Source organism: Melopsittacus undulatus (assembly GCF_012275295.1).
Source record: "Melopsittacus undulatus isolate bMelUnd1 chromosome 25 unlocalized genomic scaffold, bMelUnd1.mat.Z SUPER_25_unloc_1, whole genome shotgun sequence".
NCBI classification, from domain to species: Eukaryota; Metazoa; Chordata; class Aves; order Psittaciformes; family Psittaculidae; genus Melopsittacus; species Melopsittacus undulatus.
In genome coordinates this window covers 320905-340153 of record NW_022993936.1, presented here as the reverse complement: position 1 = coordinate 340153, position 19249 = coordinate 320905, and the positions used below count along the sequence as shown (strand labels likewise).

Here is a 19249-nt window from a genome sequence, read left to right as displayed (position 1 = left end):
TACCCCCATTACCCCATACCCCATGACCCCCATCACCCCCCATTACCACATTACCCCATTACCCCCATTACCCCCATACCCCATTACCCCCATTACCCCATTACCCCAGTACCCCAATGACCCCCCAGTACCCCATTGACCCCCATTACCCCCATTACCCATTACCCCCATTACCCCATTACCCCCATTACCCCCATCACCCCCATACCCCATTACCCCATTACCCCCATTACCCCATTACCCCATTACCCCATTACCCCCATTACCCCCATTACCCCCATTACCCCATCACCCCCATTACCCCATTACCCCATTACCCCCATTACCCCCATTACCCCATTACCCCATTACCCCCATTACCCCCATTACCCCATTACCCCCATTACCCCCATCACCCCCATTACCCCATCTACCCCATTACCCCCATTACCCCCATTACCCCATTACCCCCATTACCCCCATTACCCCCATTACCCCATTACCCCATTACCCCCATTACCCCCATTACCCCATTACCCCCATCACCCCCATTACCCCATTACCCCATTACCCCCATTACCCCCATTACCCCATTACCCCCATCACCCCCATTACCCCATTACCCCCATTACCCCCATTACCCCATTACCCCCATTACCCCATCACCCCCATTACCCCCATTACCCCATTACCCCCATTACCCCCATTACCCCATTACCCCATTACCCCATTACCCCATTACCCCCATTACCCCCATTACCCCATTACCCCCATTACCCCCATTACCCCATTACCCCCATTACCCCATTACCCCCATTACCCCCATCACCCCCATTACCCCATTACCCCATTACCCCCATTACCCCCATTACCCCATTACCCCATTACCCCCATTACCCCATTACCCCCATTACCCCCATCACCCCCATTACCCCATTACCCCATTACCCCCATTACCCCCATTACCCCATTACCCCCATTACCCCATTACCCCCATTACCCCCATTACCCCATTACCCCCATCACCCCCATTACCCCATTACCCCCATTACCCCCATTACCCCATTACCCCATTACCCCCATTACCCCATTACCCCCATTACCCCCATCACCCCCATTACCCCATTACCCCATTACCCCCATTACCCCCATTACCCCATTACCCCCATTACCCCATTACCCCATTACCCCATTACCCCATTACCCCATTACCCCCATTACCCCCATTACCCCATTACCCCCATTACCCCCATTACCCCATTACCCCCATTACCCCATTACCCCCATCACCCCCATTACCCCCATTACCCCCATTACCCCATTACCCCCATTACCCCATTACCCCATTACCCCCATTACCCCATTACCCCCATTACCCCATTACCCCATTACCCCCATTGACCCCATTACCCCATTACCCCCATTACCCCATTACCCCCATTACCCCATTACCCCATTACCCCCATTACCCCATTACCCCATTACCCCCATTACCCCATTACCCCCATTACCCCATTACCCCATTACCCCCATTACCCCATTACCCCCATTACCCCCATTACCCCATTACCCCCATTACCCCCATTACCCCATTACCCCATTACCCCCATTGACCCCATTACCCCATTACCCCCATTACCCCATTACCCCATTACCCCATTACCCCCATTACCCCATTACCCCCATTACCCCATTACCCCATTACCCCCATTACCCCATTACCCCATTACCCCCATTACCCCATTACCCCCATTACCCCATTACCCCATCACCCCCATTACCCCATCACCCCCATTGACCCCATTACCCCATTACCTCCAATGGCCTCATCCTCCTCAGCAGCTCATCCCCCAAGGCCCCAGGGTCCATAGGCAGCCTGGGGTCATGACCCAGGCGCAGCAGGAGCTGAGCCGCCACCGAGGTCACCGCTCGGGTCACTGCCGGCCAACGACCCCGTAACCGGAGCTGGAGCCGCGACACCGAGTCCTCCATGGTACCCAATGCGGAGCGCAGGCGGCCTATGGGGGACTATGGGGGGGATATAGGATATAGGGATGGATGGGGATGGATGGGGATGGATGGGGTGTATGGGGTGTATGGGGTGTATGGGGTGTATGGGGTATGGGGTGTATGGGGTATGGGGTATGGGGTGTATGGGGTATGGGGATGGATGGGGTATGGGGTGTATGGGGTGTATGGGGTATGGGGTGGATGGGGTATGGGGTGTATGGGGTATGGGGTATGGGGTGTATGGGGTGTATGGGGTATGGGATGGATGGGGTATGGGGTGTATGGGGTATGGGGTATGGGGTGTATGGGGTATGGGGTGTATGGGGTATGGGATGGATGGGGTATGGGGTGTATGGGGTGTATGGGGTGTATGGGGTGTATGGGGTGTATGGGGTATGGGGATGGATGGGGTATGGGGTGTATGGGGTGTATGGGGTATGGGGTGGATGGGGTATGGGGTGTATGGGGTATGGGGTATGGGGTGTATGGGGTGTATGGGGTATGGGATGGATGGGGTATGGGGTGTATGGGGTATGGGGTGTATGGGGTATGGGGTGTATGGGGTATGGGATGGATGGGGTATGGGGTGTATGGGGTATGGGGTGTATGGGGTATGGGGATTGCAGCCATGACACCGAGTCCTCCATGGTACCCAATGCGGAGCACAGGCGGCCTATGGGGGACTATGGGGGGGATATAGGATATAGGGATGTATAGGGATGGATGGGGATGTATGGGGTATGGGGTGTATGGGGTATGGGGTGTATGGGGTATGGGGTGTATGGGGTATGGGATGTATGGGGTGTATGTGGTATGGGATGTATGGGGTATGGGGTGTATGGGGTATGGGGTGGATGGGGTATGGGATGGATGGGGTATGGGGTGTATGGGGTGTATGGGGTATGGGGTGTATGGGGTATGGGGTGTATGGGGTATGGGGATTGCAGCCGCGACACCGAGTCCTCCATGGTACCCAATGCGGAGCGCAGGCGGCCTATGGGGGACTATGGGGGGGATATAGGATATGGGGATGTATAGGGATGTATAGGGATGTATGGGGTGTATGGGGTGTATGGGGTATGGGGTATATGGGGTGTATGGGGTATGGGGTGTATGGGGTATGGGGTGTATGGGGTATGGGGTGTATGGGGTATGGGGTGTATGGGGTATGGGGATTGCAGCCGCGACACCGAGTCCTCCATGGTACCCAATGCGGAGCGCAGGCGGCCTATGGGGGACTATGGGACACACAGGGGATATAGGGATGTATGGGGATGGATGGGGATGTATGGGGTATGGGGTGTATGGGGTATAGGGTATGGGATGAATGGGGTATGGGGATAGGGATGGATGGGGTATGGGGATAGGGATGGATGGGGTATGGGGATAGGGATGGATGGGGTATGGGTATAGGGATAGATGGGGTATGGGATGGATGGGGTATAGGGATAGGGATGGATGGGGTATGGGATGGATGGGGTATGGAGGTATAGTGTATGGGGACAGGGATTAAGGGTGTGTAGGGTATTGGGATGTGGATGTACGGGATATAGGACACGGGACACAGTGATATAGGATATGGGACACTGCTCTATGGGATATGGGAGCTGTTCCCATGGGTATGAACATGTTTCTATGGGATACATTCTATGGGATATCCATTCCCATGGATACAGGACATGTTCCATGGGATACAGGACATACTTCTATGGGATATGAACATGTTTCTATAGGATATGGGAGCTGTTTCTATGGGATACAGGAGCCATTCCCATTGGATATAGGATCTGTTTCTATGGGATATGAACACATTCCTATGGGATATAGGATATGGGACATGGTCCTATGGGATCTGTCCCTATGGGATCTGTTCCTATGGGATATGAACACATTCCTATGGGATATAGGATATGGGACATGTCTCTATGGGATGTGTCTCTATAGGGTCCCCACGTGCTGCCCCTCCCCCACCTCCACAAACCCGATCTCCATCGCAGGGACTCCAGCGGCTGCAGTGAATGGGAAGGCTCCACTCTGGGGGGGGAGGGGTCGGATCCTGCCCCGCCCCCAACACAGTCACGTGGGTCCTGACGTCACTGACCCCCTCCCCTCCGTACTGAGGGGGCGTGGTCTCCCCAAGCCCCTCCCCCTCACGCACACGTCACTCTCCCAGCCCCTCCCCTCCGCCCATAGGGGGCGTGGTCTCCCAAGCCCCGCCCCCTTAACCCACACGTCACACTCTCCAAGCCCCGCCCCTCCGCATGGAGGGGGGTGTGGTCTCCCTAAGCCCCGCCCCCTCACGCACACGTCACGATCCAAGCCCCTCCCGTCTGTCAGGAGGGGGCGTGGCCTCCACAAGCCCCGCCCCCTCACGCACACGTCACTCTCCCAACCCCGCCCCCCCACCCATAGGGGGCGTGGCCTTCACAAGCCCCGCCCCTCACGCACACGTCACTCTCCCAGCCCCGCCCCGGCCGGGTCACGTGCTCCAGGAGGCTCTTCCCCCCCTCATTGGGGCTCTCCACCTGCAATGGGGGGGGGGGGGGGGGGGGTGTCAGAGAGGCCCCTCCCCCCCCTCAGGCCCCGCCCCCCTCAGGCCCCGCCCCCCTCAGGCCCCGCCCCCCTCAGGCCCCGCCCCCTCTCAGGCCCCTCCCCTCTCAGGCCCCGCCCCCCCCCCCCCCAGGCCCCTCCCCCACCTGGCTGAGCGCACTCTCAATGAGGGTCACAAGGGTCGGGCTGGTTTTGGCTACCAGGCGGTCAGCACCTGGGGGGGCAATGGGGGTCAGTGGGGGTCAATGGGGTTCAATGGGGATCAATAGGGATCAATGGGGGTCAATAGGGATCAATGGGGTCAATGGGGTCAATGGGGCTCAATGGAGATCAATGGGGATCAATGGGAGTCAATGGGGATTAATGGGGATCAATGGAGATCTGTATGGATCAATGGTGGTCAATGGGGATCAATGGGGTCAATAGGGATCAATGGGATCAATAGGGATCAATGGGGGCCAATAGGGATCAATAGGGTTCAATGGGGATAAATAGGGATCAATGGGCATCAATGGGGATCAATGAGGATCAATAGGGATCAATGGGAGTCAATAGGGATCAATAGGGATCAATGGGGATCAATAGGGATCAATAGGTATCAATAGGGATCAATGGGAGTCAATAGGGATCAATAGGTATCAATAGGGATCAATGGGGGTCAACAGGGATCAGTGGGGATCAATGGGAATCAATGTGGGTCAATGGGGGTCAATGGGGATCACTAGGGATCAATGGGGGTCAATAGGAATCAATAGGGATCAATAGGGGTCAATAGGGATCAATGGGATCAATGGGGATCAATAGTGATCAATAGGGTCTCACCCAGCACCGCCTGGTCCAGGCTGATGTAAGCAGCAGCTTTGGTGTGCAGGAGGTTGGGGTACCCCTGGGGGGGGTCATGGGGGTTACGGGGGGGTCATGGGGGGGGTTATGGGGTGGGGGGGTTATGGGGGGGTTATGGGGTGGGGGGGTCATGGGGGGGTTATGGGGGGGTCATGGGGGGTTATGGGGTGGGGGGGGTCATGGGGGGGTTATGGGGTGAGGGTTATGGGGTGAGGGGGGTTATGGGGGGGTCATGGGGTGGGGGGGCTATGGGGTGGGGGTTATGAGGGGGGTTATGGGGTGGGGGGGGGCTATGGGGTGGGGGTTATGGGGTGGGGGGGTCATGGGGGGGTTATGGGGGGGTTATGGGGGGGGTTATGGGGTGGGGGTTATGGGGGGTTATGGGGTGGGGGGGTCAGGGGGGGGTTATGGGGTGGGGGCGTCATGGGGGGGGTTATAGGGTGGGGGTTATGGGGTGAGGGGGGGTTATGGGTTGGGGGGGTCATGGGGGGGGTCATGGGGGGGGTCATGGGGGGGGGTCTCACCTCGAGCCATTCAGTAGCCCCCAAGTGCCCGAATTCGCCCCCATCCCAACTGACGAAGAGCAGAGAGCGACGGAGCTGGAACCCTGGGGGCAGCCATGGGGTCAATGGGGCAGCCATGGGGTCAATGGGGCAGCCATGGGGTCAATGGGGCACCCATGGGGTGAATGGGGCATGGGGGACACCCATTGGGGTCAATGGGGTACCCATGGGGTCAATGGGGCAGCCATGGGGTGAATGGGGCACATATTGGGGTCAATGGGGCACCCATGGGGTCAATGGGGCACCCATTGGTGTCTATGGGGCATGGGGGCACTCATTGGGGTGAATGGAGCATGGGGGCACCAATTGGGGTCAATGGGGCATGGGGGCAACCATGGGGATCCCAATGGGGGGAACCACCTCAGAGCATCAAGCCCCGCCCATCCCCTCCTTGGCCCCGCCCCCTTGGCCCCGCCCCTCACCGTCCCGTCCAATGGCAGCGAAGAACCGCGCCAGCTCCAGCAGCAGAGCTGTGCCCACCCCTGACGCCGCCGCCCCGGGGCCCAGCGAATCACGTTGCGCCCCCACGATGACGTAACAGTCTGGGGGCGGGGCTACGTCAGCAAAGACACGCCCCCTGCCACAAACCACGCCCCCTCCTCTCTCTATGCAGGCGTGACTCCCATAGCCCGTTTGCCATCGCAGCCCCTTCCCATTGGCTCCGCCCTCTCCGTTGGCCCCGCCCCCTTTAGCTCCGTCCCCTTTAGCCCCGCCCCTCACCGGGCTCCGTTCATCATCCCTTACCATTGGCCACGCCCCCTTTAGCCACGCCCCTCACAGTGCTCCGCCCGCCACTGCAGCCCCTCCCCATTGGCCACTCTCTCGACCACGCCCCCTCCATTGACCCCGCCTTTTTAGCCCCGCCCCCTCCCTTAGCCCCGCCCCTCACCGGCCTCCGTTCCCCACCACACACCTCCCCATTGGCCCCGCCCTCGTCCCCGCCCCCATTGGCTCCGCCCTTTAGCCCCGCCCCCCCATCCCTTAGCCCCGCCCCTCACCGGGCTCTGTTCGCCACTGCACCCCCTCCCCATTGGCCCATTTCATTGGCTCCGCCCCCTTTAGCCCCGCCCCTCTTTAACCCCGCCCCTCACCGGGCTCCACCACCGCTCCTCCTCCCCATTGGCCCCGCCCCCTTTAGCCACGCCCCCTCCTTTAACCCCGCCCCTCATCGGGCTCCGTTCGCCACCGCAACCCCTCCCCATTGGTCACGCCCCCGCTATTGACTCCGCCCCTTTAGCCCCACGCCTCACTTAGCCCCGCCCTCTGAATTGACCCCGCCCCTTTAGCCCCGCCCCTCTTTAACCCCGCCCCTCACCGGGCTCCACCACCGCTCCTCCTCCCCATTGGCCCCGCCCCCTTTAGCCACGCCCCCTCCTTTAACCCCGCCCCTCATCGGGCTCCGTTCACCATCGCACCCCTCCCCATTGGCCCCGCCCTCGGCCCCGCCCCCTCCATTGGCTCCATCCCTTAAGCACCGCCCCCTCCCTTAGCCCCGCCCCTCACCTGGCTCCATTTGCCACTGCAACCCCTCCCCATTGGCCCCTCCCCTTTCATTGGCTCCGCCCCTTTAACCCCACCCCCTTAGCCCCGCCCCCTCTATTAACTCCGCCCCTTGGACCCCGCCTTCTCCCTTAGCCCCGCCCCTCACAGGGCTCCGTTCACCACCCCTCCCCATTGGCCCCGCCCTCGTCCCCGCCCCCTCCATTGGCTCGTCCTTTAAGCCCCGCCCCCTTTTAGTCCCGCCCCCCTTTAGCCCCGCCCCTCATCGGGCTCCGGTCACCACCACACCCTCCCATTGGCCCCTCCCCTTTAATTGGCTCCGCCCCCTTTGGCACCGCCCCATATTGACTCCGCCCCTTTAGCCCCTCCCCTCCCTTAGCCCCGCCCCTCACCGGGCTCCAGCCGCCCCTCGAGGACCCCAAAGACGCTGGTCAGGGTGCCCGGTTCAGTGCCTGCAGCCACACTGAGCCGGAGCCGCCGACCCCCCCCCCTCCTCCGGACGGTACCAAAGACCCCGGAGGGGGGGACCCCCCCAACGCGCAGGCGCACGGGGGCCACCCAGGACCCTGCAATGGGGGGGGGGGGTGAGCACCCCCATAGGACACAATGGGGGTGATGGGGGGGGTTAATGAGCACCCCCATAGGACACAATGGGGGTACCCAGGTTATGGGGGGGGTAATGAGCACCCCCATAGGACACAATGGGGGTACCCAGGTTATGGGGGGGGTAATGAGCACCCCCATAGGACACAATGGGGGTGATGGGGGGGGATTAATGAGCACCCCCATAGGACACAATGGGGGTACCCAGGTTATGGGGGGGGGTCAATGAGCACCCCCATAGGACACAATGGGGGTACCCAGGTTATGGGGGGGGGGTCAATGAGCACCCCCATAGGACACAATGGGGGTACCAGGTTATGGGGGGGGGTTAATGAGCACCCCCATAGGACACAATGGGTGTACCCAGGTTATGGGGGGGTTAATGAGCACCCCCATAGGACACAATGGGGGTACCCAGGTTATGGGGGGGTTAATGAGCACCCCCATAGGACACAATGGGGGTACCCAGGTTATGGGGGGGGTTAATGAGCACCCCATAGGACACAATGGGGGTGATGGGGGGGGGTTAATGAGCACCCCCATAGGACACAATGGGGGTGATGGGGGGGGGGTTAATGAGCACCCCCATAGGACACAATGGGGGTGATGGGGGGGGGTTAATGAGCACCCCATAGGACACAATGGGGGTGATGGGGGGGGGTTAATGAGCACCCCAATAGGACACAATGGGGGTGATGGGGGGGGGGTTAATGAGCACCCCCATAGAACACAATGGGGGGGTCATGAGCACCCCCATAGGACACAATGGGGGTGATGGGGGGGGGGTTAATGAGCACCCCCATAGGATATAATGGGGGTACCCATGTGATGGGGGGGGGTTAATGAGCACCCCCATAGGACACAATGGGGGTGATGGGGGGGGGGGGGGTTAATGAGCACCCCCATAGGACACAATGGGGGTACCCGGGGGGGGGTGTAATGAGCACCCCCCATAGGACACAATGGGGGTGATGGGGGGGGGGGTTAATGAGCACCCCCATAGGACACAATGGGGGTACCCAGGTTATGGGGGGGGGGTTAATGAGCACCCCCATAGGACACAATGGGGGTGATGGGGGGGGGTTAATGAGCACCCCCATAGAACACAATGGGGGTGATGGGGGGATCATGAGCACCCCCATAGGACACAATGGGGGTACCCAGGTTATGGGGGGGGGTTAATGAGCACCCCCATAGGACACAATGGGGGTACCCGAGGGGGGGGTTAATGAGCACCCCCATAGGACACAATGGGGGTACCCGGGGTTAATGAGCACCCCCATAGGACACAATGGGGGTACCCGGGGTTAATGAGCACCCCCATAGGACACAATGGGAGTACCCGAGGGGGGGGTTAATGAGCACCCCCATAGGACACAATGGGGGTACCCAGGTTATGGGGGGGGTAATGAGCACCCCCATAGGACACAATGGGGGTGATGGGGGGGGGGGTTATGAGCACCCCCATAGGACACAATGGGGGTGATGGGGGGGGGTTAATGAGCACCCCCATAGGACACAATGGGGGTACCCAGGTTATGGGGGGGGGTTAATGAGCACCCCCATAGGACACAATGGGGGTGATGGGGGGGGGTTAATGAGCACCCCCATAGGACACAATGGGGGTGATGGGGGTGGGGGTTAATGAGCACCCCCATAGGACACAATGGGGGTGATGGGGGGGTTAATGAGCACCCCTATAGGACACAATGGGGGTGATGGGGGGGGGTTAATGAGCACCCCCATAGGACACAATGGGGGTGATGGGGGGGGGTTAATGATCACCCCCATAGGACACAATGGGGGTGATGGGGGGGGGATCATGAGCACCCCCATAGGACACAATGGGGGTTCCCACGTTATGGGGGGGGTTAATGAGCACCCCCATAGGACACAATGGGGGTACCCGGAGGGGGGTTAATGAGCACCCCCATAGGACACAATGGGGGTGATGGGGGGGGGTTAATGAGCACCCCCATAGGACACAATGGGGGTGATGGGGGGGGTTAATGAGCACCCCCATAGGACACAATGGGGGTACCCGGGGGGGGGGTTAATGAGCACCCCCATAGAACACAATGGGGGTACCCAGGTTATGGGGGGGGGGGTAATGAGCACCCCCATAGGACACAATGGGGGTACCCAGGTTATGGGGGGGGGTTAATGAGCACCCCCATAGGACACAATGGGGGTACCCAGGTTATGGGGGGGGTTAATGAGCACCCCCATAGGACACAATGGGGGTACCCGAAAGGGGGGTTAATGAGCACCCCCATAGGATATAATGGGGGTACCCATGTGATGGGGGGGGGTTAATGAGCTCCCCCATAGGACACAATGGGGGTGATGGGGGGGGGTTAATGAGCACCCCCATAGGACACAATGGGGGTGATGGGGGGGGGTTAATGATCACCCCCATAGGACACAATGGGGGTACCCAGGTTATGGGGGGGCTCTCACCGTAGGAGCTGTGCTGCAGTGTTGGCACTTATGGGGTGCGCAGGGATCGGGGGGACCCCCGGGGGGGGCCCGGGGGGGGCTCGGCCGGTGAAGGAGGGGAACCCACGGCTATAGGGGTCCCCTGACCCCTCCTGCAGCTGGGGGTGGGTCAGAAATGGGGTGACCCCCCCCCCCTGCACCCCAATAGTGTGGATACCCCCATAGACACATAGCAAACCCAAACCCACCCATAGACCCCATTGACACCCAACCCCCCCCAAAATCCTCCCCCCCACTGACCCCCATTGACCCACAGCACCCCCTAACCCCTCCATAGCCCCCATTGACCCCCCATTGACCCCCCCACTGACCCCCAACCCCCCCCATTGACCCCCCAATGAGTCCCCCATTGAGTCCCCCCCATTGACACCCAACACCCCCCATCCCCCCCATTGACCCCCCATTCAGCCCCCCATTGACCCCCAAACCCCCCCATAGCTCCCACTGACCCCCCATTGACCCCCCCATTGACCCCCCCATTGACCCCCCCATTGACCCCCCCCCATTGACACCCCATAGACCCCCCGTTGACCCCCCCATTAACCCCCCATTGATCCCCACATTGACACCCCCATTGACCCCCCATTGATCCCCACATTGACCCCCCATAGACCCCCCGTTGAGCCCCCCATTGACCCCCCCATTCACACCCCATAGACCCCCCGTTGACCCCCCCATTGACCCCCCATTGACCCCCCCACTGACCCCCAACCCCCCCCATTGACCCCCCCCACCCCCCCCCACTCACATGCATGGTCACGGCCGTGTCCCCCCCCAGGCCGGGGTCCCCCCCAGGCCCCACAGTGTCCTGTGGGTCTGGGTACAGCAGCACCCCCAGAGCCCCTGCCCCTGCTGCTGCTGCCACCTGGGGGGGGGCAAGGGGGAGCCCTATAGCATCCTATGGGATCCCCTTATAGGTATCCCTATGGGGTACACCCTTGAGAACACACCCATAGGGACCCCACTATAGGTACCCCTATAGAGACACCCCTATAGGTACCCCATAGTGACTCCCCATAGGTAACCCTATAGGGTCCCCCCATAGGTACCCCCATAGGGACACCCCATAGCACCCCCATAGGCACCCCTATAGGGGCACCCCCATAGGGCTCCCCCCATAGACACCCCCGTAGGTACCCCAATAGGGACACCCCCATAGACTCCCCTATAGTGATCCCCCCATAGACACCCGCATAGACACCCCCATAGCCCCCCCCATGTCACACCCCCATAGGCACCCCATAGGAACCCTCCATAGGGATACTCCCATAGGAACACCCCTATAGGGACACCCCCATAGGGACACCCCCATAGTGACCCCCCATAGGCACCCCCATAGATACCCCTATAGGGCTCCCCCCACAGTGACCCCACAGTGCCCCCACAGTGCCCCCACAGTGCCCCCACAGTGACCCCGCAGTGACCCCACAGTGCCCCCATAGTGCCCCCACAGTGACCCCACAGTGACCCCATAGTGCCCCCACAGTGACCCCACAGTGACCCCCATAGTGCCCCCATAGTGCCCCCATAGTGACCCCACAGTGACCCCACAGTGACCCCATAGTGACCCCCATAGTGCCCCCATAGTGACTCCACAGTGACCCCGCAGTGACCCCGCAGTGACCCCACAGTGCCCCCATAGTGCCCCCACAGTGACCCCACAGTGACCCCATAGTGCCCCCACAGTGACACCAGTGACCCCACAGTGACCCCATAGTGACCCCACAGTGACCCCATAGTGCCCCCATAGTGCCCCCATAGTGACCCCACAGTGACCCCACAGTGACCCCATAGTGACCCCCATAGTGCCCCCATAGTGACTCCACAGTGACCCCGCAGTGACCCCGCAGTGACCCCACAGTGCCCCCATAGTGCCCCCACAGTGACCCCACAGTGACCCCATAGTGCCCCCACAGTGACACCAGTGACCCCACAGTGCCCCCACAGTGACCCCGCAGTGACCCCACAGTGCCCCCACAGTGACCCCACAGTGATCCCACAGTGACCCCATAGTGCCCCCATAGTGACCCCACAGTGACCCCACAGTGCCCCCACAGTGACCCCGCAGTGACCCCGCGGTGACCCCGCAGTGACCCCGCAGTGACCCCACAGTAACCCCACAGTGACCCCACAGTGACCCCACAGTGCCCCCACAGTGACCCCACAATGACCCCACAGTGCCCCCGCAGTGACCCCACAGTGACCCCGCAGTGACCCCGCAGTGACCCCACAGTGACCCCACAGTAACCCCCACAGTGACCCCACAGTGCCCCCACAGTGACCCCACAGTGACCCCACAGTGCCCCCATAGTAACCCCACAGTGACCCCACAGTGACCCCACAGTGACCCCACAGTGCCCCCATAGTAACCCCACATTGACCCCACAGTGACCCCACAGTGACCCCGCAGTGACCCCGCGGTGACCCCGCAGTGACCCCCCCCACGTGACACCTTGCCCGCGGGGTCTCCCCGTCCCGTCCTCAGCAGCAGCAGGTTCCCTCCAATGGAGACTCCCTGAGCCCTGAGCAGCTGCAGGTCCTGGGGGCGGCCATAGTGCCCATAGACCAGCCCACCCTGAGGGTCAGAGGTCACTGGGGTCAGGGGTCAGTGGGGGTTCAGAGGTCAGTGGGGGTTCAGAGGTCAGTGGGGGTTCAGAGGTCAGTGGGGGGTGAGGGGTCACTGGGGGTCAGAGGTAAGTGGTGGGGGACAGGGGTCAGCAGGGTGTGTGTGTGTCAGAGGTCAGGGGTCAGTGGAGGTTCAGAGGGCAGGGGTCAGTGGTGGGGGCAGATGTCAGGGGTCATTGGGGGATCAGAGGAAAGGGGTCAGTGGGGGGTCAGTGGACAAGGTTAGGGGAGAGGGGTCAGTGGGGGGTCAGAGGTCAGGGGTAAGTGGGGTCAGGGGTCAGTGGGTGGGGGATCAGAGGTCAGTGGGGGCTCAGGGGTCAGCAGGGGCTCAGAGGTCAGGTGTCATTGAGGGGGTCAGAGGACAGGGGTCAGTGGGGGATGGGGTTCAGGAGTCAGTGGGTGGTCAGAGGTCAGTGGGGGGGGTCAGAGATCGGACAGGGAGCACGGGGGAGTCAGGGGTCAGTGGGGGGTCAGGGGGTAGGGGTCAGGGGTCACCGTAGCGTTCCCGGACGCGCTCCATGCACAAAAGGCCTCAGGATCCAATCGAAGCCTTTGGAGCTCTCGGCCTTCAGCATCCACCCATTGGAGTGACACTGACCCCCTGAGGGTCACAGGTCAGGGGTCAGAGGTCAGGAACCCAAAACCCCACCAGGACCCCTCCCCATACCACCCCCCATGACCCCTGTGAACTTTGACCTGCTGTGAGCCCGCACCCTTTGACACCCCCCGTGACCTCTGACCCCTTCAGTTCTGTAACCTCATGACCCCTTAGAGCCCCTCCCCTCTTTCCCTCACCCTTTGACCCTGACCCCCCATGACCCCTGACCCCCATGACCCCTGTGACCCCAACCCATAACCCCACCAATAACCCTTGTAACCTCCTCCTGTGACCCCCCCAATGACCTCCACCACCTTTAACCCCCCCGATGCCCTTTGACCCCATTACCGTACGGGGAGGGGGAGGGGCTGTGGGCGGCTCCAGACCCGGTTTAGCCCCGCCCCCTCCATGGCCTCCAGCACTGACCCCGCCAGGCTCCGCCCCCTCTCTGACCCCGCCCCGTGCGGCCCCGCGCTGACCTCCCTGTGGGGTCACAGCGGGGTCACAGCAGGGTCACACTGGGGTCACAGTGTGGTCACACCGGGGTCACACAGGGGTCACACCGGGGTCATGCAAGGGTCACACCAGTCACACCCAGGTCACAACAGGGTCACAATGGGTTCACACCAGGTCACCTCGGGGTCACACCGGGGTCACGGTTGGGTCACATCGGGGTCACACAGGGGTCACACCAGGGTCATGCCAGAGTCACACCGGGTCACAACGGGGTCACATCGGGGTCACAATGGGGTCACAACGGGGTCACATCGGGGTCATATTGGGGTCACGGTTGGGTCACATCAGGGGCACACCAGGGTCACGCCGGGGTCACACAGGGGTCATACAGGGGTCACACCGGGGTCACACTGGGGTCACGGTTGGGTCACATTGGGGTCACACCGGGGTCACAGGTCACAATAGGGGTCAAGGGTCAGGCACTCACCTCACCCAAGCCTCAATGCGCTCGTCCTGCAGGTGTCTCTGCAGCAGCTCCCGCAGCCGGGGCCAAGGGGGCGGAGCCTCAGCGCTGGCCACGCCCCCAAGCCCCTCCCCCTCGGGGGCGGGGCCAGGAGGGGACAGCCCCGCCCACATCCCGGCCCGGCAGGGGGCGTGGCCAAGGGAGGCCACCAGGAGACCTGGGGGGGGGGGGCAGGGGGGGTAATGGGGGATAATGGGATACAATGGGGGCAATGGGGTGCAATGGGATACAATGGGTTGCAATAGGGTTCAATGGGGTACAATGAGGTGCAATGGGATGGAATGGGTTGCAATGGGGTGCAATAGGTTCCAATGGGGGCAATGGGAGCAATGGGATACAATGGGTTGCAATAGGGTTCAATGGGGTACAATGGGGTGCAATGGGATGGAATGGGTTGCAATGGGGTGCAATAGGTTCCAATGGGTGCAGTGGGGTGCAATAGGTTTCAATGGGTGCAGTGGGGTGCAATAGGTTTCAATGGGTGCAGTGGGGTGCAATAGGGTAAAATGGGAGCAATGGGGTGAGGGTGCAATGGGGTGCAATGGGACAAGTGGCATAATGGGGTGCAATGGGATGGAATGGGTTGCAATAGGTTTCAATGGGGTGCAGTGGGGTGCAATGGGTTGCAATAGCATTCAATGGGGGATAATAGGAGCAATGGGGTAAGGATGCAATGGGGTGCAATGGGACAAGGGGCATAATGGGGTGTAATGGGATGGAATGTGGTGCAATAGGTTCCAATGGGTTGCAGTGGGGTGCAATAGGATGCAGTGTGGTGCAATGGGGTGCAATGGGGTGAGGGTGCAATGGGATGCAATGGGACAAGGGGCATAATGGGGTGCAATGGGATGGAATGGGGTGCAATGGGTTGCAATAGGTTCCAATGGGTTGCAATGGGGTGCAATAGGACGCAATGGGTTACAGAGGGGTGAAATAGGATGCAATGGGGTGCAATAGGATTCAGTGGGGTACAGTGGGATGCAATGGGTTGCAGTATAGTTCAATGAGGTACAATGGGGTGCAATGGGATGCAATAGGTTGCAATGGGGTGCAATAGGTTCCAATGGGGTATAGTGGGGTGCAATAGGATGCAGTGGGGTGCAATGGGAGCAATGGGAGCAATGGGGTGAGGGTGCAATGGGAGCAATGGGGTGAGGGTGCAATGGAAGCAATGGGGTGCAATGAGGCAAGGGGCATAATGGGGTGTAATCGGATGGAATGGGGCGCAATAGGTTCCCATGGGGTGCAGTGGGGTGCAATAGGTTCTAGTGGGGTGCAGTGGGGTGCAATAGGATGTAATGGGTTGCAAAAGGGTCAATGGGGTACAATGGGAGCAATGGGGTGAGGATGCAAAGGGGTGTAGTTGGACAAGCGGCATAATGGGGTGCAATGGGATGGAATTGGGTGCAATAGGATGCAGTGGGGTGCAATGGGATACAATGGGTTGCAATAGGGTTCAATGGGGTACAATGGGCTGCAATGGGATGGAATGGGTTGCAATGGGGTGCAATAGGTTGCAATGGGTGCAGTGGGGTGCAATGGGAGCAATGGGAGCAATGGGGTGAGGGTGTAATGGGGTGCAATGGGACAAGGAGCATAATGGGGTGCAATGGGATGGAATGGGGTGCAATGGGGTGCAATAGGTTTCAACAGGGTACAGTGGGGTGCAATAGGTTCCAATGGGGTACAATGGGGTGCAATAGGATGCAATGGGGTGCAATAGGTTCCAATGGGGTGTAGTGGGATGCAATAGGATGCAGTGGGGTGCAATGGGATGCAATGGGTTGCAATAGGGTTCAATGGGGTACAATGGGGTGCAATGGGATGGAATGGGTTGCAATGGGGTGCAATAGGTTCCAATGGGGTGCAGTGGGGTGCAATGGGGTGTAATGGGAGCAATGGGTTGAGGGTGCAATGGGGTGCAATGGGACAAGGAGCATAATGCGGTGTAATGGGATGGAATGGGGTGCAATAGGTTCCAATGGGGTGCAGTGGGGTGCAATGGGTTGCAATAGCGTTCAATGGGGGATAATAGGAGCAATGGGGTAAGGATGCAATGGGGTGCAATGGGACAAGGGGCATAATGGGATGTAATGGGATGGAATGGGGTGCAATCGTTTCCAATGGGGTGCAGTGGGGTGCAATAGGATGCAGTGGGGTGCAGTGGAGTGCAATGGGAGCAATGGGGTGAGGGTGCAATGGCGTCCAATGGGGGTGCAATAGGTTCCAATGGGGTACAGTGGTGTGCAATGGGATGCAATGGGTTGCAATAGGGTTCAGTGGGGTACAGTGGGGTGGAATGGGATGGAATGGGTTGCAATGGGGTGCAATAGGTTCCAATGGGTGCAGTGGGGTGCAATAGGGTAAAATGGGAGCAATGGGGTGAGGGTGAAATGGGGTGCAATGGGACAAGGGGCATAATGGGGTGCAATGGGATGGAATGGGTTGCAATGGGGTGCAATAGGTTCCAATGGGGTACAGTGGGGTGCAATAGGATGCATTGGGGTGCAGTGGGGTGCAATGGGAGCAATGGGATGCAATCGGACAAGGGGCATAATGGGGTGTAATGGGATGGAATGGGGTGCAATAGGTTCCAATGGGGTGCAGTGGGGTGCAATAGGGTTCAATGGGGTGCAGTGGGGTGCAATGGGGTGAGGGTGCAATGGGGTGCAATGGGATAAAGGGAATAATGGAGTGCAATGGGTTGCAATAGGTTCCAATGGGTTGCAATGGGGTACAATAGGTTCCAATGGGGTGCAATAGGATTCAGTGGGGTACAGTGGGATGCAATGGGTTGCAGTATAGTTCAATGAGGTACAATGGGGTGCAATGGGATGGAATAGGTTGCAATGGGGTGCAATAGGTTCCAATGGGGTGCAGTGGGGTGCAATAGGATGCAGTGAATTGCAATAGGATGCAATGGGTTGCAATAGGGTCCAACGGGATACAATGGGGTGCAATAGGATGCAATGGTTTGCAGTGGGGTGCAATAGGATGCAGTGGGTTGCAATAGGGTTCAATGGGGTACAGTGGGGTGCAATAGGATGCAGTGGGTTGCAATAGGATGCAATGGGTTGCAATAGGGTCCAATGGGGTGCAATAGGATGCAATGGTTTGCAGTGGGGTGCAATAGGATGCAATGGGCTGTAATAGGGTTCAATGAGGTACAGTGGGGTGCAATAGGATGCAATGGGCTGTAATAAGGTTCAATGGGGTACAATGGGGTGCAATAAAATGCAATGGGTTACAATAGGGTTCAATGGGGTCCAATGGGGTCCAATAGGGTCCAATAGGGTCCAATGGGGTTCAATGGGGTTCAATGGGGTATAATGGGTCCCTACCTGCCAGGAAGGCAGAGGCAGAGCCCAGCGCCAACGTCACGAGTGGGTGGAGCCTGCGGCGGGGGCGTGGCCGGGGGCGTGGCCAGGGGCGTGGCCTGGGCAGCCTCACGATGGCCGCTCCCATCCCCCCCTCCCCTTCCTCTTCCTCATCCCATTGACGGGCATAGGACACTGCCCCTCCCCCCGGGGGCTGCGATGACGTCACGGGTTACGTCATCACCCCCGGGGGGGGGGGGGGGGAGGGGGGGGGATGGGGGGGTTCCCTTACCCGTCTATGGCAGCAGCGCCTCAGGACCTCCATTGATGTGGGGGGGGGTCTGGGGGGGGGGGGGGGTTGGGTTTGGGGTGAACTTTGACCCCAATCGTTCTCCCCCCCCCCCAACACCCTCCTGGTGCGGCCCCCCCCCCAATATCTACCCCCTTTAATCCCCCTTTGACCCCCCCAAACCCCCTCTTGCCCCCCCCGTATCCCCCCCCCTTAACCCCCATTGACCCCCCAACCCCTCCCTGCCCCCCCATATCTCCCCCCATTAATCCCCCTTTGACCCCCCCAACCCCCTCCTTCCCCCCCCCCCTTGACACCCCTCAAACCCCTCCTCCCCCCCCCACATATCTCCCCCTTTAATCCCCCTTTTAACCCCCCCAACCCCCTCTTGCCCCCCCCATATCCCCCCCTTTAATCTCCCTTTTCCACCCCATTCCCTCCTTCCCCCCATTTGACCCCCCCAACCGCCCCCTGCGCCCCCCATATCCCCCCCATTAATCCCCCATTGACCCCCCCAACCCCCACCTGCCCCCCCATATCCCCCCCCCTTTAACCCCCTTTGACCCCCCCAAACCCCTCCTGCCCTCCCCCATATCCCCCCCCACCCCTTTAACCCCCCATTGACCCCCCCAACCCCCTCCTGCCCCCCCCTTTGACACCCCCCAACCCCCTCCTGGTGCCCCCCGCCATATCCCCCCCCACCCCTTTAACACCTATTGACCCCTCCAACCCCCTCCTGGTGCCCCCCCCCCATATCCCCCCCCTTTAACCCCCCTTTTGCCCCCCCATCCCCCTCCTTCCCCCCCCCCTTTGAGCACCCCAACCCCCTCCTGCCCCCCCCATATCCCCCCCTTTACTCCCCCTTTTGCCCCCCCAACCCCCTCCTTCCCCCCC

The 19249-nt window shown here is 60.4% G+C and overlaps 1 protein-coding gene across 1 annotated transcript; it reads right to left on the bottom strand.

Moving 5' to 3' along the window:
* Positions 1 to 2983: 2983 nt before the first annotated feature.
* LOC117438086 (transferrin receptor protein 2-like) lies at positions 2984 to 18214 on the bottom strand. Its single transcript, XM_034073495.1, has 15 exons — positions 18091 to 18214; positions 14714 to 14906; positions 14119 to 14253; positions 13668 to 13773; positions 13000 to 13122; positions 11292 to 11412; positions 7838 to 8011; positions 6368 to 6487; positions 5907 to 5989; positions 5362 to 5425; positions 4686 to 4753; positions 4438 to 4514; positions 3961 to 4045; positions 3169 to 3227; positions 2984 to 2993 (listed from the first exon to the last, which is right to left on the bottom strand). Exons 1-15 carry the CDS (start codon positions 18212 to 18214, stop codon positions 2984 to 2986), a joined length of 1542 nt encoding a protein of 513 aa, XP_033929386.1.
* Positions 18215 to 19249: the final 1035 nt, after the last annotated feature.

Excerpts from the sequence above, each read along its gene's own strand:
- LOC117438086 (XM_034073495.1), bottom strand. The coding sequence starts at position 18,214 with ATGGGAGCGGCCATCGTGAGGCTGCCCAGGCCACGCCCCTGGCCACGC. Across the intron at positions 6,488-7,837 it reads CGAGGGGCGGCTGGAGCCCG|ACTGTTACGTCATCGTGGGG; the intron begins GTGAGGGGCGGG and ends CCCCGCCCCCAG. Across the intron at positions 4,515-4,685 it reads TTGAGAGTGCGCTCAGCCAG|GTGGAGAGCCCCAATGAGGG; the intron begins GTGGGGGAGGGG and ends CCCCCATTGCAG.